Here is a 26,151-nt window from a genome sequence, read left to right as displayed (position 1 = left end):
GTGTGCGTGCTTTCATAAAGCATGGGAGGCAGACTTACAATCTCTGTATGCGGGAGACGATGGTGTTGAACGCAGCTTGGATGTCAGCCGTGGTGCAGGTGCAGACCACTGGCAGATGGTGGTTTTGCAGCATGTCTGAAAGATACTGAGAGAGGAGGGACTCCATTATAAACCAATAATTAATGCTCTGTAAATCTTTAAACACTTAAAAACTACTGGTCAAAGAAAATTTAATTAATTAAATGACCTAAATGAAAATTGTATACAAGTAAGTAAGACCTTTATCTTTGAAAAGGCCTGCTGCTTACCTGGCCCTGCCAGTCAGACGTGTTGATGAGGATGATACTATCAGGGAGGTGGTTATCAGATACCAGGATGTGGTTAAGTTGGTCATACACTGTCTTTCTGGGAATCTAGGGAAGTAAAATAGGTAAACCTTAATGTTAGGTTCATGTTAATGTAAGATCTCATACTTTTCTTTTCCGGCACAATCTATTAGACATGTCTATGAATACATTAACACACGGACGGTCATTACAATAAGCACCTCTGTCCTATACATATATGCTGCCAAAACAGTGACTCTCTTGCCTGAATTGAGAATTATCTTCATATTAACTGTTTTAACATTCCTGTGCACTGGCTTATGCTTTCTGGCTGAAATTAGGCGGCCTGGTTTTGAGTTCACCCTGCTACCCTTTGTTATGTGTCTTCCCTCGACACGTTTTCCCTCCTTTCTTGTCTATTTTTCCCCGCTGTCAAATAAAGGCTAAATGCCAAAATCTTTAATATTCAGAAAATCTTTCCCACGCCTGTGAATACAAGAAAACTCATAGTTTTTGGTTTGTTTTTGGTTTCCCCTGCACTTCTACCCTCCTACCTGTAGGTGGCATCTGGTATCCAGAGACCGCTCATTGTCCAGGCTGTTGGCCCTCTCATTCTGGGGCCTGCTGGGTTGGCGCTCCTTCAGCGATGTGCTCCTGCCTCGCCTCCCTGCCAACTTTGGTTCCTGCCTAAAAGCAAAAAAAGCAAAGGAAGAGAGAGACAAGTTAAACAATTCTTTGCATTCAGACATGAAGAATCATGCGTGCGCATTTACAGCGTTGCCTTTACAGGCTTGAAATAAGTGTGTTATCATTAAATTATGTATATTTACCTGTTGGATGAAATGATAAGAGACTCTGTTTTGGTCATTTTGCCACTCGGTGGGAGTCTCTCTAAAAACGTGTCCATGTTGTCCATCTCCAGCTCTGTGGTTGGGGTCACCGCCTCTGGCTGCTCCTGAGGGGAAACAGAAGCAGAGAAAAACTGGAACAGTGTTTATGAGCTAAGAGCTGGCAGATGTGTTTCTGCATTCTTGCTCTTCAACACTTTTTCACATCTTAAATGCCTTAAGGATCGTCTTTGGATTACAGGTTTTATTGACAGTCTTACAGAGAACACAGGAGATCTTCTTTAGCCTTTCTTACATATAATAAAAATACAATATTGAGTCAGTGCATCAATCTGAAAAAGCTTAGATTCACACTCACAAAAGGGATGTTATCAGACACGCCGTCATCCCCGGTGCACTTGGTTTTATCTGGGTCAACCTGGAGTGAGGTTGTGGGAAGAATAATAAACATCACCTGGATTTGATGGACTCTGGGAAACTTTAATTTCAGAGAAAGTAAAGCATTGTCTGACTCGACATATCATCATGAATTGTTAGTTCAACTGAAGCCCTACAGTTTCGCAAACAGGCAACCAGAGGGATAAACCTGAAGGCTGAAGGAAAAACCTGAGCCGGAGAAGCCATCAGAGCAGCTCACCTGCCTCCAGCTGTTCACTCACATGTTACTTAACTCATTTGTTTAAGTGAAGGAGGAGATTTGAAATCAATTAATGTGGAAGATAAGCAGAAACTACTGGAGGCCATTTGGTGTTTCACAATGTGCTCGTGTGTCGGGGGTCTCACCGGGCTGGGAGGCTCCCTGTGGCTCCGAGTGCTGTGGATGCTGCCAATCTCAGTCTGAGAGCTCGAGAGGGAGAGACCCTCGAAATATGGCCTGAAACAGAAGAAAAATACATTTGTTTCACATCATGTAAATATACCTGCTGAGGTTTATTGACTTGGCAGTCTGCTCTGAGTGAGGGGGTAAGTACACGGCCAGAAATGAGTTCAGTCTGTCAAGCATCCATTCCTAAGAAAGAGAAACAGGGCGAAACGGCTGATCTATGCCAAATTACACAAGAACTGGACTGAAAATCAGTCTTATGGAGTGAGGAATCCAAATCTGAACGTTTGAGTTGTGCAAACTCTGTTTTGACTTGCATATTATATTTCCAAGTAAGTTTGCACATGTCCCAATAAACTCTGCACCTGTTTCCCACACATAAACACATGAGTCTTTTGGACCGTTTTATAAATCGTTTTTAAACATTTTCACTATTCAGAATATTTTTGGAAAAATATGGACCAACTGTAACAAATTAAAAAGAATTTCTGCCAACGTTACATTAGAGCAGGTAAAATAGACGCAGCTGCTGTGAACTGGTTTGCTGACTTACACAGAGAAGCCAGATTTGACTGATACACCAAGTAAATCGCAGATTCACACCTTGTCAGTCACAAAGAGGCCACATCCTAAAGCGCGCCCCTCCTTTGTTGTCTATTTTAAGGAATATTTGAGGGAATATCTTGTAAACGGGAAAACTATTTACAAAATAAACATTGTGCTGTATTAACAAAGAGCTGAAACTTGTAAAGGTACGGTGGCTCTGAGAGGCCGAACAGACTGCAACTTAAGAAAACTCCAGGGAAGTGTTTCTGGGGAGACAATAACCCGACGGACCAGTTGCAGGAACCCAAAACATAGTAGGTGTGTTTTATCACGATTCATATAATACTGATGATGGATTTTTAGGCTAATAGTTAGGCTAACACTAACTTACCTCTCATCTTTTCTTTCCTCACAAAACCAATAGATCCTCCACTTCTTTTAAGTGTCTCCCAGCGCAATTATTAGCATATTTTGGTTCCTGCAACCGGTCCGTCGGGTTATTGTCTCCCCAGAAACACTTCCCTTGTGCTTTTGGAAATCTGTTTTTTCCTATTTCTGTTTTGTTTTTTCCTATTTCCGTTGTCGTTTTTCCCATTTGCGTTGTGTTTTGTGTGCTTTTGCAGCATTTTTCTTATTGCTGGAGTTTTCTTAAGTTGCAGTCCTTTTGGCCTCTCAGGGCCACCGTACAAAGGAGAACATAAACTCAATTGAGGTCACAGATTAAAGTGAGCAAAAGGTGCTTTTCTTACAGATTTATATACAATAAAAGATATGTCTGCAACAAGAGGACTGCCCCCTGCTAGCGATTAGAAAGACCAGAAGCTACATACAGAAGCTATATACAGTCCATGTAGTCTAACCAGCAGGAAATCCATGAACACCATGGATAAGTATGTCACTCACTTGAGTTTAGGTTTCGGCGTGCTGAGGACGCTGTCGTCATCATCCATGTCTGGGCCGCTGTCGCTGGGGTTCTCAAACTCCACGCTGTCCAGGTCCACATCCTCCTCCTCCACATCGGGAGGTGGCTCTGCAGGATCTTGCTCCGAGTCCAACACCTTCACAAATACAAAAACATCACATATCCGATGGCTCTGCAGCTCCACAGTCAGACGACCAGACCAACGCAAGACAGTGACACTCACCTCATCTGAAACTCTGAACCTCTTCAGAAGAGCCACCACACGCTGCTTAAAGTTCTGCTGCTAAAACACAGGAGAACAAACGCAGAACCGCAAGTCAGATTGTGACCTAGTTCTGAATTACTTCGGCCAGTACAAAAAACAGCTGCAGCCACTGCTGAGCCCAACTTAGTAATTTTACCAGCAGTAGATACATTTGCAGTGTTGGCCGGGTATCGATTTTGCAGTGTGTGCTCATGTAAATCAATAATCAAGCAACATCATCCTCCATCTGCTTTCTGAGGCTTTCATCTGCTGCTCTGGCTTGCTGAGCCTTATAACATCCATCATCTGCTGTTTAGGTTTGTTGAAAAGCAGCTAATTTATAGGTGTGGCGCTTTTTTTATAGCAGTTTTCTGCATCCAGAACCTTCTTGCACTATGTAGTAGTTTTACCTCAGGTATAAACAAATGAAAAGTAAAACCCACGAGTCAACTGGACTCCCAGGCCCAGTGCAGCGACAGAGCTTCAACAGAATCTGGAATAATTTTTTTGCGGTTCAGGACACGTGCCAAGATAAAGAAAGAAACTGAATTATCTTTACAAGAGAAGCCAATTAACCTTGGTTAAGCTGTTAGAGTGCAGAAAGGTGAAAATGGCGACAAAATTAATCTAAAGCTCTCTAATTAACACGGCTTTCTTCATCAGGCCAAACTCTTAAAATTTAAGTTGTCACGCTGTGGTTGGATGGAGAATTAACCACACATTCACTGTCACAGAGAAAGCTTTGTTTCCCTGCAGGCAGGATGTTCAGAGTAGATCCACAGTTGCTGTTTCACATCTCTTACTCTGGTGATGGAGGGAGTCCTTACAATCGACCTCCTTTGCTTCTTTGGTTTTCTCACGTCATACTCGTCATCCTCGAGATCCTGAAAACATGAAGGACACATGTTTAAACCAATACAGAGAGAATACAGACTGACCTGAATAATGTAAAACATGTTATCCCCCCAAACTGCAAAAGCCTTTAAAAATAAACAAATAAATAAAATCACCTGTGGCTGCACGGCGTCATCGCTGGCCTCCTGCTCTGAGGAGAAACTCTCGTACTCTTCTTCTGAGTAGTTATCTGGAGACAGCAGGCAGATTAAAGACTGAGTGTAGAAGATGCTTCATACATTTTTCGATGACCCCTTTAAAATTTGACAACCAGCCAGTTTCTAAATATATGCATGATGTTGCATGCTACCTGGATTTTATTGCTTTCATGGTGATTAGAGAAAGAGAAGTGGGGGGAAAAAAACACTCTAAACCCTGTGAAACGCCACTCTGTTTAACTCATCAAGCATATTAGGTGATTGTGATGGCGTCACGCTGTTTTTGCCTCAGAGCATCAGGGGTAATGAGAAGCAAAGCATACCAGAGCATTTGATCTTCTGTCCCCCCTGCAGGGCTGCCTCCTCATGGTCTATTGGCTGACTGGACAGGGAAAAGATCCAGATCTCTGCCACTTTTCCAAGCATGTCTTTCTGGTTGCTGCAGAGAGGCAGAACCTGGCCTCCCTCTGTCGGGTGCTGCATCACCTGCGAGAGGCCAAACATCATGAGCGAGAGAGGAAATGCCCAGTTCAGTCACCTCCTGCAGGTACTACACTACCTAAGAGGCTTCACACAAACAGCTGAAGGTCAAATGCCTTCTTCCACAGCACCTAAGCAGAGAACAAACCCAGGTCACTTAAGGACAATACTGCTGAAAATCAGACCGATCCTTTCTGTTCCAACAGTCTCACGAGACTGCATACATCCCCTTGCAGCAGCTTACACTGTATCCTATGTGGTAGGTTTTGTTCACAGATTTAAATCCTTTAGCTGAAACTGTAGGGACTGTTTCTTTCTTTCGAGTCAGTACAGCTCTGTGCTTCTTCTTTTCCCCCCCCCAATCTCAGCTGCATTAATGCTTTTTTTATCCTTCTCTCAGCTGCCGAGATGTGACCTTAATAAGCTCCGCTGAGCTTTGTCAGCCAAATGGGAACTGCTTGGTGGATCAGCATCATGTGCAGTGAAATCAAGCCATTCATTTGTGTCTTCAAGGTTTTCTTAAAACACAAAAAGCCTGTTTCTATTTTTTCCTCCATTTTTAGCGTCTTTCTGATGCCGCTGTACATATGTTTGATGATTTTACAAATGCTTAATATCTTATGCAAAGATCATGGAACTGCACCTAAAACATAAAAGATTCATCTACTAAAAGTATAAGAGAATAAATGCATTAAACCTGTGTTATTGCTATTAAACTGTCAATTTTCTTCATGGTGTTTACAGAAAATTTTCAAAGAGAAGTTACCTTCTTTTTATTTGGATTTTGAAAAGATGGGGGGAAAAAAACAGGCCTGCTGGACAACATTCAGTACAGAGTCTGTGAAGCAGCTGTTCACTACCACAACGAGGTACAAGGCATGACAAAGATATGATATATTACTGTACTCAGCCTCAGCATAATTCAAAGCAGCAGCAAAGAAACTCAAAATTATTTAAAAAAAACTGCTAAGAAATCCAAAACTGACTATAAATTCTCACCATAAACACAAAAAGAAACTAAAAAATGCCTACAAACAACAACACAATGCACAAAATGACTTGCAAACAACAAAGACACAAAATTTATTAAAGTAAAAGCCAAACCACTGCAAAGAGAATGACCACAGACAACCAACGCAACAACAACACCAACAGCTTGACTTGTGGTTTGAGATTTGAGGTCGCTGTGTGTTTCTTTAAGTTTGAGAGTCTATATAGGACAGGATCTTTTACAAGTCTGTGCCAAGGGCTCATAATCAGTCACTTGGTTTTTGGATGAGCACAAAAAGCTGCCCAACATCTCTTTGGGTTATGAGCCCTAATTCAGAAGATACTTTTATTAGAACTTATAAGCCTCTAATTTGAACAACAATAAAATGTGTATTTATTTAATAAAAATCATAATCTGGGTTGAAACGGGGGAAAAAAAGAACTGTATCCACACAGAGGGACATGTTAAGGATAATTTAAGGCTTTCAATTATTACTTATTTTTAAGTGTTTTAAGTGTTTTGGCACGATGGTAGAAAAATGACCGGCACTTTTCTGCTATTAAAGAGAGTCTTCAGAACACAAGTGCAGCAGAGCTCCTGAACCCACTGTTAACACTTGAGGCGAAGAACATGAGCATATATGCAGGGCAAGACTGTACCTCTGACATATCGATAGATCCAATCGCGAGAGTCTTGTAGCCTAAAATGGTTCGGTTCTTGTATCTTTTCCGCCGCTGGAGCATGATCTGCAGCTTGTTTCCTTCCCGCTTTAAGAAGTGTGGGTACTGAGTGTGAGAGAAACAGGAAAACAAGGAGGAAAAAGTGTAAGTTACTCATTCATACTTGGACCCACAGCTTGGAGTATAGATTTGAGCAAAGGTCTGTTGATATTCTATATTTCACTCAAAGTCCATAAAAAGACAAAAAAACAAAAACAAATACATAGAAAAAGCCAGCACTGGTGTTCAAAACCATCAGCGAGGCAAACTGGAGCACTGCGGGACAGTTCCTTCATTAGAGAGGTGCTGTAGTTTTCCTTCGAGTCAGCTGCACATAATCATAAACTGATGAACTGTTCACTTAAAATGACAAATGCTAATTACAGCATTACGAGCAATTCAAACATCCTCAATTAAAAGTCGCCTAATCTGCCTCTTCATCACCCTGTGGGTTTGTTTTTGAAACCGAGCTGACTGAAAATAGTCCAGAGACACGCCATTAAAGTTTGCCTCAGCCTCCAGCTTGTAGTGAACGCGTGTGCGTGCACAAATTGATGCAGATTTTGTTGTTGCCAGGCTTAATATCTGTGCACGCTCAAAGACTAATACATGCTTTCAGCACTGCGGAAAATACATTTCTTCATTTCTTACAATACTCAAAATGATCTATAATGGAACTGTGTTACCATGGCAACTATGGCAATAAACCTCATCCCACGCATAGTTAACAATGTCAGATGTTACCTCGGAGAAGAAGAACCAATGCAGAGTTAAGACCTGTTCCCATATGGTTTATTTGGGAACATATGTTTGAGTTTTCTCATTGTTGTTTTTTTTAAGGTGATGATTTTTTTTTTTCTCCTTTACCTGCAGCGAGAAGGTGAGAGCCAGATCAGTCTCCACAGACCCACTGGGTGGCAGCACAATCTCATGGGACCTTAAAATCCGTTTGGAGCCCTGCAAAAACACACATGAATATTTAAATAATTTAAAAAATACTAACCCTTTGGTGTTTCATTTAATGAGCACTATATGCTGAAAGTATGCACTCTCTCTGAAAGCTGCTACTTACTTTGCAACACTTTATAGAGTGTGCATATGAAGGACCTAAAATGATGCGTACTACCATTTAAAACAAAACATTTCTTTAAATGACCAAAATGAGATCAATCAACATGACTACCTCAACCAGGACACACAAACCACATTCTGTTGTGTTGTGTTTATAACTGTATGTAGAGCGTACCTGGATTTTTACTGCTATGACCACAGAAATCAGCTCTTTATCAAGTTCCCTCATGACGACCAGCTTCTTCAGGGTCAGACTGCACAATCTAAACACAGACACGCAGAAAGAGATGAAGGCAGGAAAACATGTTTAGTTTAGTACTGCTGGGGTGTTTTTAATAAGCACAAACACATGAGTCATTCACAACAACCCAGATGGTGAGTTTACTAAACACGCTCAGGAAAAGAGATGACGGCCAACAATTGCACAGAACACGTACAGAACTGCGCAAAGGTCTCGAGCCACCCTTTACTTCTTCAGGTTTCCATCCATGGAGTCAGATTTTCTTGTAATTTATAGTTCCCCAGGCTTTCTGATGGTCTATCAAAGTTTTTCTTTGAACACCGGCTGCTTTTTATCTTATTTTCAGATCAGTCGTATAACCTGTGACTCATTCAAGCATAAAAACTGCACCTAACTATTAAAAAAAATGCAACACATAACACAGTTTGACAGGCATAAAAATAAGATTTTTGCACTAAGATGATTCCCAAAGAGCTATCTCCAGCAAATGAACAGTATCTAATATTCATGTCATTAAAGGAATAGGAAAAAATCCAGTAAAGACTTAACACAAGACGTGCAAGATTCATCCCGCCCTTCAGTTGATCCAGCTAGTGTTCAATAAAGCCTCATCAGAAATTGTCTCAGTGGCTTTCAAGTAGCTATTTTTATGGCTGACGTATGCCAGATTACACAAGAAGTGGACTCCAATGATGGAAACAGGTCTTTTGAATCCAAATTTTAACTCTCCTGACCTATTAATTGTTATCAATATGTGTGTGGAGGAGGTCAGGAGAGACCGTGAATGTCTGGTCGAAGCTCTGTCATTGTTTGGGGCTACATTGGACCCAGTGGTGTTGGGGATCGTGCCAAAACTAATAGGTTTATGAACACAGAAAAATAATGTCACACTGTTTTTCCATGTTTGTTTGAACACGTTTCAAAAATTTCCCATTTTCGAAACAGAAAGGATCCTCTGTATTTTGCCCAAAGATGCTGCCGGCGTGATCGAGCCACCGACCCACTCTACCTCCTGAGACTCTGTAGAAACGTTTGTGGGTTGTAGCATTGACACATTTAGTAGAAGAGAAGAAGAAAAAAAAAAACTGCCTTTAGGCCATGTTGCCAGAAAGACTTTCATTTAAACTTCTGTTGACATTTTTCTTTTAGAACTCTTTAACTGTGACTTTAATGGACATCTCCTGCATAATAGGCACTCCTGCAAATATTAATAAGTCTTCTTAGAGCTGTCGCTTTCTAGAGTGGGGGATTAGCTGCCATTATATACAGTGTACATAAGACACAAGTGTATGATCGTGTTGATTTTTACCACAGATTTAATGACATATCAGTACAGAAACTCGGGGATTCACAGATTATGCAGAGGGAGGTGTTGCAAAAGTATGTCTTTGCTTTGGGTTTTCACTTCCAGTGCTGATGTGTAAAATTTGTCTGAAATCGAGACGTGCACGACCGGCAGACATGGCGGCTTATAACAGCTAATGTGATATTATTTTGATGTAAGCCGGATAGCGGGTATTATGAGCCCCTTACTCTTCTATTTGATCCAAGTGTCAACCAAATATTCACATTTAGGAACTTTGGCTTTTTAATTAATTTCGAGGTTGCAATCAAACATGTGACCAGAAGTGGCCCGTGAGCACCTAAAAGTGATCTCCGTTCAGAATAACGACAAAAGAAAATCCCATCTAACTGAAAGTGAAGTTCACACGAACATTTTCCTACACTTCTTAGTCTAACTTGAAGGGAACCAAGGGTTTTGCAGCAGGCTGAGCTAAATCCTCTTAGTCGTCATCAACCAGTAGAGCAGAAGAGCAACAGTGAAGGAGAACAGTGGCGGGGTAGCATTGTTAGGGTGGTGTGTGTTGAGGAGGGGGGGCTGCTTTAACAAGCCTGTCACGACTTTTTTCAGGCACTTCCTCAGAAAACGTAAGAAGAAGAAAAGTTTTGTGTGTGTGTGTCTGTGTTTTTTCCCCCTAAAGGAGCCATTCTTTCGAGGCACTTTGGCTGCTTTGACTAAATCATTCAGAGCAGGCTCAGTCTGGAGGTCAACCATTTATCATCTGGCTCTCCTTTTTACGGCAAAATTAAACAGTGTGTTCACAGTGCTGCTACTTCGAATGACATCACTCCTAAATTATTCGGGTGCATTCAGGAGTAAAAGTAGCTATTCACCAAGTTTTGTTGGTTAAAACAGCCATGGGAGGCACGGAAGAGAGAAATGTCTGAGTGAAAGTCCAAGGCGGCTGCATTATTAAACCATCAACCATATTCAGTATCGTTTAGCAAGACAGCCTCATTGACCTTGTAAGTAATCTCAATCCTCTCTGACTTTCCTATTTTGAGAACAGGAAACGAAGAGGTGAGGCGGCACCGGTATCAGTCAGAAGCTTCCAAACCGCACAGTCTGCTGAGCGACAATTATAAAGTCGTGTCTCTGCAGCGGAGAGGTATCAATCATCCTCGAGGGAAAGGAAAACACTGCGACAGAGAGACGAGATGCCACGACAATGGCAGGTCTGAAGAAGCCCTAGCAGGCTGAATGAAGACTTTTCTGTTCTTCAGCTGAGACAGGACCCAAGAAATCCCAGGCACAATGGAAGCAAACCAAATGAAGGCTCGCATTGTGTGCGAGCTGCCTCACACACAGACAATATGCAGCATTCTTGTACTCCTGTTTTGTATTCTACCCTGTTCCCATTGGTCCCAAGCCAACAACAGCATCTGTCTGAGCTATGCTATAGGTGTGTAGATGTTGATTTGAGTAGGCACTGACAGCTGAATGATACCTGCTGCACAGACTGCACATTTGGCTTTTTTGTCCTATTTTGCAGCATTGGGGTCAAATCTACTTAATGGAACTAAAGTCAACCACTGATATCACACGACTGGTCAAACAACCCTCTGACGTTTGTTTGACTTTCTTCGCTGAGTAACAGTGGTCACATTTTTGGCCCTTTCACTAAGCAGTGGAGTGAAAATGTATAAGCTTTGCAAATGTAGAATCTATTGCACAGCTGTTGCATTGGATTGCATCGAATCTGAAAAAAGTGTACCAAATATACCCATCTATATACAGTACTATGCAAATACTTGGACAACCCCCATTTCTTTATATTTTGGGATAAAAACGGGAAATAGGTGCAATATGTATTAAAATGTGCTAACACATGTGGAAATACAGTATATAAGGCAAAAACTGTTCTGTTATAATTTGGCATTAATCGACCGTTCCCCCCCTTTCCCTACCTTAAGAATGGCTTCTTGTTGACAGCATCCCTTTTGAGTCCTGTGGTTTTTATTTTCTGTTTCTTAAGGACATGACTTTTAGATACCGTTCACCTGCTGCAGATAGTTTTTTTGTTTGTCTGCCACTTCTTTTTTCCTCCACTTGTCCAGTTTCATTAAAAATTTAAAGTCACCCTGCACACTCTACAAACATATGCCAAGCTTTTGACTAATACTTCTTTTGGAATCACCGTGCTTTTGAAATAATAATATTTTCTGTCTGTCAAGCTGTTATCTTTGATAGTTTTCAGAGATTCAATCAAAGAAATGATAAAAATGAGGGGTGGTTAATGACTTTTGCTCTATACGTTAGATACTATTTGACAACATTGTGTTGTTCCTAAGAAAATGTATTGTATTTATTTTCGCATAATTCCCATCTCTGCCTGAGCAAACTCCATGTAGCCTGGTACGAGACATCTGTGGTACCGCCTACATATGTCTGATGTTCTGCTCATCCATGTTTTCCCCCCATCGCAGAACAAAACTAAACAAAAAGACAGAAAAGAAAGACTGGAGCGGGCATCTTCTTAGGCCTGAAACTGCAAACCTATTACTACAAAGCCAACAAAAATGCAGCACTTAAGATGTCAAGCAGTAAATCTAAATGCAGACGTAAACGTTACCATTCACTTTGTCCACTTTAGTGTTAATTGGGCCATTTTTACATTATGCAATCCCATTACCGCTCTGTGCTATAACACTGTGACGTATGGGCAGGAGAAACTGTCGCCAGCTCAGCCTTGAATGTTAAGTGCATAATTTCATTCAGTTGAGTATGAAGCCAGGACTAAAAAGGTTAATAGCTCTGTTTCTGTGCAGTGCACAGACTCTCAGGAAGCCTTTAACAGTGAAGCACTGTAACATATTGTAAATCATGATCTGATAATTGCCCTTTCAGAGGGAAGCTTCCAAGTGAAAAGTTACTGGTCATTGATGCTAACAAGGAAAAACGATAGACGTCATTTTTATAATTTCTGAATGTCATATGTTGTAAAGACATAAAGAAAATCGACAATTGCACCGGACTTAATAATGTTAATTGATAATTAATATTAATACAGTGGTTTTACCAATAACATAACTCCAGGAAGCTTCCATTAGTTTGCTTGAAGGCTGTAAACGTTGGTGAGGCCGTGAGGAGTATCCGACTCAGCCTGAACAGCTTCACTGTTCCAAAGAACAATATATGACAACAATGCACAGTGCTGGCGTTTCACTCAGCTGCTGCCTTTTTCACTCTGCATTGAACTCGAAGGCGTTCCCACCACTTCGCCATCTCCCGCAAGTGAGTGCACACATCGACACTCGTGCTCACACACAGCCGTGCTGCTGGCGCTGGAGCAAAGAAACCTGTTCCCTGTTCTGTCCCCTCTCTGTCACCCCAGGGGAGACTCCGGCCTTAAGAAACACACGGCCTGCTGCCTCGAGCGTTGCCTGCCAAATCCCGATCCAGTGGCCAAGCTCGGCACAGATGCTCTGGCAGAGGGAATTAGCATCGGGCCCAGTGTGGTGCTGTGATAGCACCATCACATTTGCTTCTTCTGCCAACAGCAACACTCCGACAGGAATTTGTTTTGGTGTCACTGAAAATAAACACCATTCACTGGTGAAACAGGACAGAATCATATTGATACCACACACTACAAGAAATGTCCTGAAATGTGTCTATTATGAATCATGAACTTTTTCATTTGGATCACTGAACCTACCCTGTTAAAAAAAGAATAAAGGAGCAAAATAACAGGATAAAGACCCTGATACTGCATAGTGGACAGAAAATCACATTTTCAGATGGAAAGATGTTAAAACCACTTAGTGTAATACCATCGTTTTAGCTACATTGCTCAGTTTGCATCTATTGTTGCCATGACAATGTCTTATTCAAGATATGTGCAGTATCTATCTCAGTACTCTATAACTGCTCTGTTTGTATAGTTGTAAATCTTGTCCTTGAAGAAGGTTCTGGCTGATACGTATCTATGAACTTTATAACATTTAATTGAAAATTATTAAATATCCTGGAGGATCTTTCTGACTTCTGTGTGTGGATAGTACAGATGGATTTTACCACCCACTCCTCTAAGCATTAACATGCCATCCTAAAACAGAGTACCTATTTCCAGGTGCTAATCTTATACCCAATTTGCACACAGAATTAAAGTGTAGTCTATTTGATATTTATCTTTTATTGCTCTCAGGGCTGCAATCAAAAGAATAAAAACTAAAACTGTCCTTTAGACATTAGTTTAATGAAATCCTCAATTTATAATCCATCAGATTCTCCTGTCATTTAAAGATAAGGCTGTGATCTTGATAAGTCTGTTAACTTAGGCAGTTGGCATCTCTTCTCCAGTCTCACTGACCAAAGCACTTAAATTGCTCACTCATTCATTCAGCACTCTTAATGTCAAACTACTGCACACTCTTCCTCTCACCCCAGCTCTTCTTCATTGTCTGCAGCAGCTGTGTCGCTTTCAGTCTGTATTATGTGTTTAATCTCTTCGTATAGTTTTTTTTACTTCATTTGTAACATCAGCTGCTCTTCTGCCAGTGAACTTACACATAACTGTGATTGATCAGATGCTGCCAGCATGACTCCTTTCATGTGTACGCTCTGGGGAAATGCTCAGTTAATTTATGGAGGTGATTGCTAGTTTTCTGTGACTGCCACTCTGTGGTGGAATGAGTTTTGGCTGAACATCCTCCAGTAACTGGTCAGCACTTTATGGAAAGGGTGTGAAGGATTGTCCAATACTGTCTGTAATTTGCACAGCATGCTCCTTTCTGACTCTGCCATCACAGTCAAGCTCCACACCCACAACATTACTGGCACTGAGGATCAGTCTGCTGGTGTGTGCTGCTCTGACTGCTGGCCCAGCACTCCACAGCATAGAGGATCTCCACAGACTAATAAAACATCCAGAAAATCGCCCAGCAGATATTAAAAGACCTCAGTCATCTGAGAAAGGAATGACTACAACCCTTCTCGCAGAGGGCTTCTACTTTTTCCAAATACTGGGGTATTTGTAATCCTTCATCTCACACAGACCCCTTGGATGGAAACAGGGGGTCACTGCTGTTCTGGTGCTCATCAACCAGCTTCTTCTCCTTAATCGAGACTATAAATAACTTAACAACAAGCCAGCAAACACTGAGGTTACTCAGAATTTTTACAAAATTCTCAAGCACAACTCTAACAAATACTATACAACTGAATATACAGCACTTTGCAACTTTCAAAAAGGAGCTAGGTTGCATTTTATTAATAGACGCAGCTGCATATTGGCATCTTTACACGGGAAAGCATTTAAATTTTACTGGAATTTAAATGAAAGCTGATGTTTTGTTTCTTTAGTCGAGCACAGCATTAGCTTAAACAGGCAAAAGACAAGTTAAGTACAAACGTGGCAGATCAGCTCAGAGAAGTATCTCTCCCTTTTTTTTTAAAGGCTCTGCAAGCCACTTTGCAAGCCGTCCTAACCCCAGCTGCTCCTTTCATAATGTATCTGACTTTTTCTGTGTCATTGCTTTCACCGAGTCCCGCTCTATTATGTGTTCAGAACCGCATCTCAAGATAGAAATAATTGTGTTATGGATTCAGTGAAATAAAATCTATAATTTCTTTTAAGGAATCATTTTAAAACTAAATTCTTTTAAAAAAAGCACACTCACGGAGGCAAGGGAAGAGCACAACAGCAGAGACTTGAGGTTCAGTTTCAACTCCTGGATTTTCACCTTCTGTTAATAGTGTGAATTGAGCAACTGGACACTGGGAGCTCTGCAGCATTGAGCAGCAAACTGCATCGATAATGAGATTTCCTATTTCACACTGTGACTTCCTGCCCTTTTGCCCCACATTCCACCCACACACCAAGGCACTTAAAATAGATGGTAGAGCATGATATAGGAATTAGGTAACAATATCAGATTTCTGATTTCATGAGTGAAACAATCTCAGGGGTCTGGTGGGTTCTACAAGACAGTGGGTACTCTGCCTTCGTGTAAGCTAATACAACGTGTAAGCTAATACAATACAATCCAGCTTCAACAATAATGTACCACATGCTGCTTTTGTAGAAACTGAGTCTTAGACCATGAAGCAAATGACAAAGTAAAGGGTTTACCATATAGCAGTATGCTTTTTTATTAAAAGCTTGGAGAGAACTCAATATTTTTCTTAGAGGAGCGGTGGAGAATCATTTTTCCCCATCAGTGCAGAAATTTTTTATGGTGAAACACAAATTCACTCTTAAATAACAAGCCAGTCAATCTCATCACACGACACAGGCCGTGTCATGCTTTCTGCATCTTTCAATCACTAAGAGAAAATCCAATTTCTGAATGTGTCGAACTGATAATGGACTTGAGCCAGCCTTGTAATGTTCACACTTCAGGGCTGAGCAGAAAGAAGGATTTCAAAGCTGCACAAAGCACTATAGCTGCAGCTCTTCTACACCTTCAGCACTCCAACCTCAGGCTGGCTGAGCCAGCGAAGCAGACTGCACCAAATTGTACCACAAAACCTTTCCTTTCCAGTTCACAACGCAGTCTTTTCCTCAGAAACTGAAATCTGATCTGGGGTTATTCTCCAGGGTAGTATTTATTAATAAAAAATAATCTCATTACACTCTAATTCCATTAATTGTTCAGGTTTTATCATATTTGAGAATCTACAGGCGGCGGTGGAAAGAAGAAGCCACACTTGTCAGCGGTCATTGCTCTTTCCTGTCTTTACTCAGCGTGTGGATTTGATCCGTGTTTGGGATTCTTTCCTCACTAATAAAATGAGTATTTAACTCACAGCTGGGAGCCAAAGGGAACGACTTGCCTCTGCAGCATAAAGCAGCATTTTTTTATTAGCAACACTTAAAAGCGTTTCACCTGCAGTTTGGCTGTTGTTCAATGTACTACTGAGCTCTCAAGACACAGAGGAAGCATGCTGTATCCGTTTGCTTGTATACAGGAGGGTAATTAATGATCTTTAGATGGAGATAAAGTGCATGGGTCTTAAATTTTCTGCCTGCAAAGTTGGTGCATTAGCCCGCTCCATGCAGGCAGACCGAGCCAAACATGCGACAGCTGCGCCAGCATGAACCCAGGACTGATGGGAAACAAACTGATGGCAGTGGCAGTTGGACAGTCTCTGATAATCCTTTTTAATTCAGACACTTTAGTTTGCAGCATGAATTTTCCGGCCTGCCAGGGAATTGTTTTGTTTCTCTGCGTCTAATGTAGGTTAACAGGCAGCCATCAGTTATGAATAAAGTAGAGTGCAGACCATGCGAGCGTGTGCGTAAGCAATGATTTTGAGTGCTCGCTGCTTTGCAGGCTGGAATGCATTAAGAGCCAGTTTGGTGTGTGTCATACTGATGCACTTCTCCTGGTCTGACATTTCTATGAGTACAGCCAGCACTGTGAAAGGCTTAAGCGAACAGCTGATATCATATATTTCACTACAGCATTTATGTGTCCTATGTTGCATGTTTATCAAAGTAAATCTGTTTGGAAACTGACACATCCTGAAAGTACCAGTATCTACAAAAAACTTGGAAAAAACTAATATTGGACAAAGTGTGACCAGATGCTACACTGAGGTTTATCCTGTCTTGGTGCAGAATGTTATCCAAACATGTAACTCCCAACTATTTTTGTTAGATATGCTCCCACGGGCCTGTCTGATAAGCTCCAACACCCATCATGCTTCAAATGTATCCATCTGATTTCATATTAAACCAATGCTACCACAACTGAATCAGCTGAAAAGTCAAAGTTTGGATTTTTATTGCTGCAGTTTGGAGGGAGAACAGTACATTATATTTACAGAGTAATTCATGTAACTTTATGTACTGTTCAATAGGTTTTTGACTGTTTCAACCATTTATCTATTTATAGATAATTGGTATCCATTTATTTAATTTTTTAAGCACTTGCAGTTCTGTGCACAAATCCTTATATTTCACTTCCAGGGAGTCAGACTTTCTCATATTATACTAAAGTGGTCTTGATCAATAGTTCTCCAGGCTTCATGAAGGTCTTTCGAAGGTTTTCAGTCCTTGTGCCTGACGTTTTCAAAGGTCAAACGAAATCATTTAACCCTGACATGTGACTCATTAAAGCATAAAGACTACACCTAACTTGTGTTGTGTCAACACAAAATATTTTAAACTGCATGTTTAGATGTTAAATGTTTAGACACTTTGTTATTAGCAACCTTTTACCAAAATACACCACTTGTTTTCATTTTTTAGTATGAATATGTGTGAAGAAAATGCAAAATGTAACAGTTTGACAGGCATAAAAATTATATTTTTGCAGGAAAAAGATTCCCACAGAGCTTTTAGCTGAAGACACAATGTGCAGTATGAGGACAGTGTTCAAAACACAGAGGATATTATTCAATTCAATTTTTATCACAACAACAGACGCCTCAAGACACTTAATATTGCAAGATAAAGAGCCTACAATAATACAGACGACACCTATGAGCAACCACTTGGTGACAGTGGGAAGGAACCAGGCTCAGGGAGGGGCGCATAGACCTCACTGTTACACCTGCTAGTAAGAGAAAGTTTGCACACAAATAATTTTCTAGCAGCTTTTCCAAAATGATTCAGACATCACAGGCACAGAGGGGATGATTGCAAGAGTCCAAGCAATCAGATAAAAATAAAATAGAATTTAAATGTGTGAAATGATTAAAAAAAAAAACTAAAAATGTTTATTTAAAGAAAAATGTGATCTATATTTCAGGCGTTGTAAAAAACGTTCTGACCTGACCTCCATTCTGCGTGCAAATAACATCCGTCTGTCTATGGTTCAGTTTTTGCTGTCGTATAATGACTTTTTTGACCGAGGAGATGATATCAGGGTTTCAGCCTTGTTTGTTTGCAATGGGCTAATGTGTCTAAGCCAGCTGGAGAAGTTTTAGGTGGTTATTAACCATGAACAGGAAAGGTTTCTACCCGCTGCGGTGGAACCCTGTTGTAAATTATAACTGTTCTGCGATGTGAGCTCAGCTGCATTGTGTTAATGTCTCACTCGTTTCACTGCCGCAGTGACTTTCCATGTTCAAACTTGCTGTATGTGTGTAGCAACAGTTAAAAAAAAAAACATTTTTTCTTATTTTTTTCCTCTTTTTCCCCTTTTTGGGTGTTTCATCCATGGTACCACCCTGGCTATGGATTTATGTATTATTTTCTGGTAATTACACAGCTTTCGAGAGAATACAAGAAGCAAGACAACGTGTAGGCCTACCGTAGTTTTCAGGTCACAAGCCGCTACTTTTCCCCACACTGTGAACACTGCGGCTTATACTGACGTGCGGCTAATGCATTTTTTTTTCATGCGGCCAAAAACATTTTGCCTGGTAACGACCAAGAAAATTGATAAGTAGTATATATACGGTATATATTTTTACCGGTTGTTAAGAGACGTAATGTTTGTGCACTGTTCCGTAAAAAACCATAAGCTACGTAATTGTGTGTTACTGATACGTACGTATACTTAAAGGTAGCCGTGTTACAGGCGCTGTTCGAGGAAAAAAAGCATTTGCAGTATGTATTTTTGTATGTTACCATAACGTTTATGTTACCACGTTTATGTTACCTTACGGATTAAATTAAACGTTAAAAATCCTCACGTGTAACATTTCTGTGTAAATATCTCATATTACGAGTGAAACGCATACAGCTTAAAATCCGGTGCAAGTACAAAATTGATTTTCTTTCTAAAATTAGAGCATGCGGCTTTTAATCAGGTGCGCTCTGTAGTCCGATTACAGTAATTCTCCTGTTAATTCTCCAACCTACCAACCGGCCCTGGAGTGAGAGGGTCCCATGATCTCCGACTCATGTTTGCTGAAAGGGATGAAATGCGAGTTTATTTAGGAATATGAGCTATAACTAATATTTTATTGGTATTAAAATCTGGTTTTAATGTGGAAGCCCTCCAAAGATTTGATTCTGAAGTAGGGAGAAATGTCGCTCCCCTGTCCTTTCACTCGTTTGCCATCTACCTCTGCACAGTCCTTTCTGACCAAAGGTCCTGAACACTGTTTCAATGGCAGTTGTTTGGGGTTTTTTGCAGTCGGTACATTTTTCTTTGTGATTAGAAACAAATGGAAATCTGACTGTTTTCGATATTCTCCGGTCTGGCATAAATACGACCATATGTGCTAGAGAACATCACGGCCAGGTCCCTGCCTGTCCCAGCCTCTCGTGCAGTGTTGATTTTCCTCCCTGTGTACAAATGCTGCATGTCACAGGGCTAGATTGACCTACATTCTCACGTCTCCCGGGATTCTGGAAAATCCACGTCCTCTTGTGTCAGCCCATCCTTCTTTCATTAAGGTAATCATGCTCTCCCTCTCTCGTTCAGTTAGTCACACTCAACCCATCTCCAGCTTTATGACTCATTGAGAAAGAAGTCTGCAATCACCAACACAACTCCTCAGCTGGAGAATGCTGTGTGCAGTTTAAGAAAGGCAACTGTCGGATGCACCAACCGCACACCTTTCACCTGTCAGAGACCAAAAATGTCACATGGGAGGGACCCACGGTTTACGCTTCATTTTTTTTAAGGGTACTGCCTCGTGTGGCTCTGTTGTTTTCTTCCCATTGTTAGTGTCTGATTAAGTTCACCTGTGGAACATTAAACCTCCCTGTGGCCCAATTCCAATCCGGCCCCTGGAGCCTCTCCCTCCACACACTCACTCTGTGCTTTGAGTGGAGGATCCACCAAATTAAGTGCTCTTTAAAACCAAGTAGTTCTGTGGAAGTGTTACTTAACCATCAAACAGCGAGTCTGCACCGACACAGGCTTAACAAGGCTTACCAACCACAGTCTGGGAAGGTGCAGCATCTGTTTTGTGTGTCTAATAATGCAGGAAACTACGCACTACACACAGAAAGAAATGCCTCATTAATTATTAAAAATTAAACAGGTTTTGAGAAATGTTCTACACGTGTCCATATGTCGTTTTTTTTAAGGTGCCAACAAATTAAATATATTATTATTATCATTATTATTAGAATTATTATTACTGGAAGTTCCTGCTCAGTGCAAGAGACTCACAGCTTGGTCATGACTATCTTCCAAGACAACTAACTGATTTTTATTGTTTACCATTTATTTTATTCAGTTTTTGTTTTGTTACTTTCTTATCATTTCCACAAGGAAGACACTGACACCATTACTGTTGTCCAATCACCTTCTTGCCTTCCTTCTTAGAGCCAATCAGCCACCACTCTGTGTCGTTTAAATCTGTGCTCTTGGTCATTCTCCCTTTCAAACTCTCATCTCCACCTCACTTCTTTAAAGTGAACTCTCCTTATTTAACCGTTATTGTTTGAGAGCTACACTTGAATTTCCCTGACGGAATTATCTGGATCTATGGATGTTGTTCCATCTCATTTAACTCTACTTGAGCTGGTGTTAAATGAAGGTAAATCATGTTTTTCTCAAATTGCAAAGAGAGCCAAACCATTCAAGGGCTTGATCACTGCAGGCTTTTATTTTTACCATTATTTTTTTATTAAGAATTTATCAATCACCTCACCAGTCCCTAGAGAGTTTGGATGCTGCCCATCATTGTGCTTTACAAAAAAAACCCTGCTTTTAAATACGTGGACCCAATTTCTTGGAATAATCTACAGAAAGAGCTGAAATTGTCAGAACTGGTTACATTCGAGAATGTAACCAGTCTGTGCCTTTGGGTCGGTTTGACTACTTTTAATGTCTGGTTAATGCTCTTGTAATGATCTGTTACTGCACATGATTTGCATGTTTGCGGTCACTTGTCTGAACTGACTATCGGTTCAGGTGCTTTTCTTTTTTTGTTATGTTCTTATGTCCAAGGCCCTCTTGAAAGAGAGATTGTAATCTCAGCGAGACTCAAGGATAACGACCTATATATCTAGTCTTTGTGTTAGGGCAGTGATGGGGGCAAAAACTAAAAAAAAAAAAAATCATAGCTCATAGGTCAAATCCAACCCTACATCAAAAAAAGATGTGTTTTATTATTAATTTTTTTATTTGATATTCCAGAAAAATACTTTTTCCGACAGTGCAAATACATAACATTTCGATCCTAATAAATACAACCTCTTAAAGCATAATGACAGTCAATTCCTGACACACAAATACAGGGCAGCGTAATAAAAACAGTCTGCTGAAAATGCATTTTTTTAAAGTTAGTAACAACATTAAGAGCAGCACTTTCCATCAACGATGAAAGAAAATGGTTGAAGATCGCTCCAATTCGCTTTTCTTTCTCTGACACATAAGTACCACCTGTGCGATCGTATTAAAACTAAAATAATTTCGGAAGAAAAAAAAAAACATCCACTCAAACCACTCAACAAGTCAATCTGCAGTCTAACAGGTAACAAAAGGAGCTTGTTTGGACTGAATAATCATGTTTAAGTGTATAAGAACCTCAGCAATGGACAGCTGTATGTTATTTGCAGGGAAAAAATGTAAACGGTGAACAAATCTGTGCAAAGAGTATTAATAAAGTAAAAACTTATGGGAAAAAAAACTATTTTTATGTTTTATTTTCTTTGAGTAGGTCGCAGATACTGTTCAGAACTTTTATCGATAGACTTTCGAGGTGCAGCTGTGGGGTGGAGGGCTTCAGATTTGGTGGTCTCAGCACCTCGTCTCTACTTTTTCGCTTAATCGAGTCATGGCCTCCAGCTCACACTGGAGCTCCGAGTCTGTGGTTGTGATTCTCAGCTGGGAAAAAAGTGGAGTGTCCACTCTGGGTCAGGATTTCCACGCTTGCTCATGAGTTGAGCGTGAGACTGAGGAATGAACTGGTCCACCGTTGGCAGTGTTGCGCACGCTCTAACAATCTTTTGTGATAAAGAGCTGAACGTGAAAGGTGGCGATTTGCCGGCCAATTTACATCCCTACCTTCACCTGGTCATGAACTCTGGATAATGACCAAAAGAGTGAGATCACAGATACAAACAAACAGATACAAGCTTCCTTTAAATGGGGTTTGGGTTCCCCCTTAGCGACAAGGAGAAGAGCTCCACTCTCCCCTGGTTCGGAAATCTGACAAGGAATGCCTCCTGTTTGTTTCAGCCATGTCCTACCGGGAAGAGGTCCTGGGGAAGACCCAGAAATTGCTGGAGTGATTACATCTCTCGTACTTAGCTGGAGGAGGTGACCCAGGAGAGGTAAGTCTGGGCCTTTCTGCTTAAACCTCTTGCCTCTGTGACCCAGATCTGGATGAGCAGCAGCAAATGGATTGAAGATGGATTCTCTGAATCCCTCGTCCGTATATTTTTTGATTTTTAACACATTTTGAGTCATTTTAAACTTTTATATGAAGTGGGTTAGAGATTTGAGTTGCTGACAAGTCGAACCTAAACCTTCATTAAAGTTATAGTTACAGTCTTTAATCTTAAGTGGTCCCACCTGCTTACAAAGTTGTTGTGAATGAGCTAATGTTTCTTCCAGCATCTTACAGAAAGAAAATCAATCCTTTATTATTAGCCACACATCTGTGAGAAAATGGCAGACTTCATAAGATGCAATCCTTTTTTAAATGCCTGTGTGCCTGAAATAAACATTTAGGGTGCAATTGTAATTGCTGCTTGTTCATCTCCCCAACAGCACGACTGGTCTGTTCACACATCTGCGTCTCCTCTCCGATGAGGCGAGGCGGCCACTTCATCACATCCTTTCAAAAGTTAAGCGTTAGATTTGACGAGGATGCGTCTCGCACCTGTCACACTCTGAAGTCAGACATGCAGCGGCTGATTGGTGGGTTACTGTCACTGAGGGCACTGGGATTATACATACTGCAGCATATGGTACATGCACAATACAGTGTAAATACTGAAAGCAGATCTGTTAGCGTGCTGTGAAATCAAAGAGAGAAGAAGCAGCAGCGGTCACAGGGGACACAGTGTCCTGCCTGTCTGCCAGGCTCACAACGAAATCTGAGACACATACGTCGCAGAGGAATACTGCATTCCAGCTATTTAGATTCCCTCTGTACACACACACACAGTTGGGTTTGGTGTCATCCTACTGTAAACATGCCACGCACAAGCTTCTGTAACACCACAGGCATCACCCCCCCCCCCCCCCCCCCCCCCACTCCCAACCCCCGCATGCCTCACCCGCCTCTGTAGTCAGAAGCTGAAGCTGGTAAACAAGACTGGATGATTTGGATTTTCTAGACATTTCTGGTTGGTGAGCATTACAGACAGGAAAGATGAGTGAGAGTGGTGGATTTATGACAGGAATGATCGACCACGCTTGAAGTTGTTGTGTGTATTCCCCCCCCAAAGAAAACCCCCCCACAAAATATCAAAAACTTTTGTTTATTCTCATCTAAACAGTGTTACGTGCAAAGACTCAGATTATTGACTTAACAACTGACTTAGCAAAAATATAATTTCAAAAAAGATGCTTTCGGTTTAAAGTACAATATTTGGAATATTTCTGCCTACCTCAGGTTTAAGTCAATGCTAAGAACTGAAAGTTCAATATCCATCCTTCATTCAAAAAAAAGAACAAACCTCCCTCCAACCATTTCTCATCACTACCAGCGAAGCTCTTATTGTGAAGTCATTTTAATTATAAATTAGTTGCAGCAGGTAGGTTCAGCTTTTCTGGCGTTTACATGTTGTAGCTGTTTACTGCCACCAGGGGGCAGTGTCACAGACAACTGGACTGTGGGCTACTCTTGCTTCCCTGTTGTTGGTCTATCAGCCAACCACAAAGAAGAGCTAAATTATTATGTACAAAGAGCTGAAGTGAAACAGAGAATTGAAAACAATCTCCAAAGCGGTGTCATCTGAGCTTCTCGTGTATTCTTTATGATTTTCATATAAATCTCCATACGATCAGACTCAGTTGGCCAGTTCACTGACCAGTCTATGAGTAAGGCTTTAGCAATAAATTTCACAGCAAGTACCCTCAATTCCCAGCAACCATTCACAACCAGTCGGGGAATACTGATTCTTCCCTCCACGACCACCAGTTGCCAAATGGTTGCAGACTGGTCTTTACCCCTGTGTAACTGGGACCTTATTCACTTGATCTTCTTCTTCAGATTTGACAGTTTCTTTCTCTATAATAAAGTTCACCACTATGGAAGCATGACATGAGTCATGTTTCAGGTTATGGACGACTGTATGTAAACTCTGACCTTTGTTAATTGCCATGTTAGTGTCTGTCTGCTGTTTCCCCTCAAAGATGAATCAGCTCCAGTTTTTAAATCACCCAAAGCAGCTGTGAGACCGAATGCTTAATTTGTAAAAGCTATAAACCAATTCAAGTCCAGAAAGAGAGTGGTTCAGACTGATGATCAGGCAATTTCTTCTTGTTTTTCTTCTCTCCTGTTGGATAGTATTATCCTGATAGAGTGAGGCACATGGTGAGACGCCAGGAAGCCTTAGGATGGAGGGAGGGAGTCCTCAGCTGGATCAGTGCCCAGGCTGCCCCCTAAAACACTGCTTTTACATCTCTGAGCTTTACAAATGTGCATGAGGCTGCAATTTTGGGAGAGAGGCAGGATGAATTTATACTCAGCGAGACCAGAGAAAGGAGAGAGAGAGAGGGAGAAGGGGGGGGAGAGTAAAGCTAGAAAAGAAAAGCTTTATAATGAGAGTGAAAGCACACCAAAGACAGAAAGAGAAGGAGGGCAGTGCTTGCACAGATGCAACAACTTATTTTAGATGGTGCAAAAACAGATTTGACAGCCAGATGCTCTTTCTCAGGGTTTTGGTTTCAAGCACTGACATCTGCCAGCCTATAACTCTCAATTACTGCACCTTCTTGAGGAAACTTAAAGCAGCAAGTCAAAAATAAAACTTTGCCAAGAAAAGGTTATTTTTCGCTCAGTCTGGGACTACTCTGGGATTTACTGCTAGGATAGCTTCTGTGGCACATGAGGCAGCGACAGGCGGTGAACTAAAGGCTGACCGCAGAACATAAAATACTATAAAGTTCGAAAACCTCCACTGACTCCTGTCCGTTATTAGCCTTGTTGAGTCCTTCTTCTTCTTTCAGCTGCTCCCTTTGGAGGTCACCATGCGGATCATCTTCCTCCACCTCACCCTATCCCTAGCATCCTCCTCCATCACGCCAACCCCCTGCACGTCCTTGTTGCATCCTTCAGTCAAACTATTTGTTCAGTAATTGTGAAAACAATGCATATATTCTAGGAAGTTACACTAAAAATCGAATATACACAAAACTAGATGTGCATACATGAAAACCTTGCACACTTTTGCATAAGTATTATCCAATGAAGAAGAGTGTGTTGCCCTGCAAGTGTGTGAGTTCATGGTTTCACTACCATTTGGTGATTAGTTTGGAAATAAGAGGCATCTTGGATGGGCCAGCTTGTGTGACTGAGGTCTAAGGGAGATGAAGTGATCCACCATCCCAGAGAAGAGAGCCATGTAGTGGCTGATAAAGACTGTCAGATGGAGCTGAAGCTAAAGAGACAGAAGATCTAACGAACTATTCAAAGTCAGTGATTGTGTGTAGTCGACGACTATGTAAATTTTCTACCACAGGTCCAGTGGTTACCTAACTTCAGAAATAAAGCGCATACCAGCTTAAAATGAAAT

The 26,151-nt window shown here is 41.1% G+C and overlaps 1 protein-coding gene across 3 annotated transcripts in view; it reads right to left on the bottom strand.

Moving 5' to 3' along the window:
• The window catches only part of pacs2 (phosphofurin acidic cluster sorting protein 2), a 65,825-nt gene that overhangs the window by 17,399 nt on the left and 22,275 nt on the right, over nucleotides 1–26,151 (bottom strand). For 2 of the 3 annotated variants that reach the window (XM_004539933.4, XM_004539935.4), the window contains exons 2-15: nucleotides 8,198–8,285; nucleotides 7,819–7,908; nucleotides 6,892–7,017; nucleotides 5,085–5,247; nucleotides 4,720–4,793; nucleotides 4,513–4,593; nucleotides 3,689–3,748; nucleotides 3,447–3,601; nucleotides 1,958–2,048; nucleotides 1,533–1,592; nucleotides 1,157–1,281; nucleotides 881–1,013; nucleotides 309–413; nucleotides 39–145 (exon numbers count right to left, since the gene is read on the bottom strand). In XM_004539933.4, coding sequence (XP_004539990.1) covers nucleotides 39–145; nucleotides 309–413; nucleotides 881–1,013; nucleotides 1,157–1,281; nucleotides 1,533–1,592; nucleotides 1,958–2,048; nucleotides 3,447–3,601; nucleotides 3,689–3,748; nucleotides 4,513–4,593; nucleotides 4,720–4,793; nucleotides 5,085–5,247; nucleotides 6,892–7,017; nucleotides 7,819–7,908; nucleotides 8,198–8,285 — 1,458 coding nt within the window. The remainder of the gene's footprint in view (nucleotides 1–38; nucleotides 146–308; nucleotides 414–880; nucleotides 1,014–1,156; nucleotides 1,282–1,532; nucleotides 1,593–1,957; nucleotides 2,049–3,446; nucleotides 3,602–3,688; nucleotides 3,749–4,512; nucleotides 4,594–4,719; nucleotides 4,794–5,084; nucleotides 5,248–6,891; nucleotides 7,018–7,818; nucleotides 7,909–8,197; nucleotides 8,286–26,151) is intronic. The other variant, XM_004539934.4, reaches the window with a different exon arrangement.

The sequence above is a fragment of the Maylandia zebra genome, linkage group LG19 (genome assembly GCF_041146795.1).
Source record: "Maylandia zebra isolate NMK-2024a linkage group LG19, Mzebra_GT3a, whole genome shotgun sequence".
NCBI lineage: Eukaryota > Metazoa > Chordata > Actinopteri > Cichliformes > Cichlidae > Maylandia > Maylandia zebra.
This window is presented reverse-complemented; position numbering and strand designations above follow the sequence as displayed.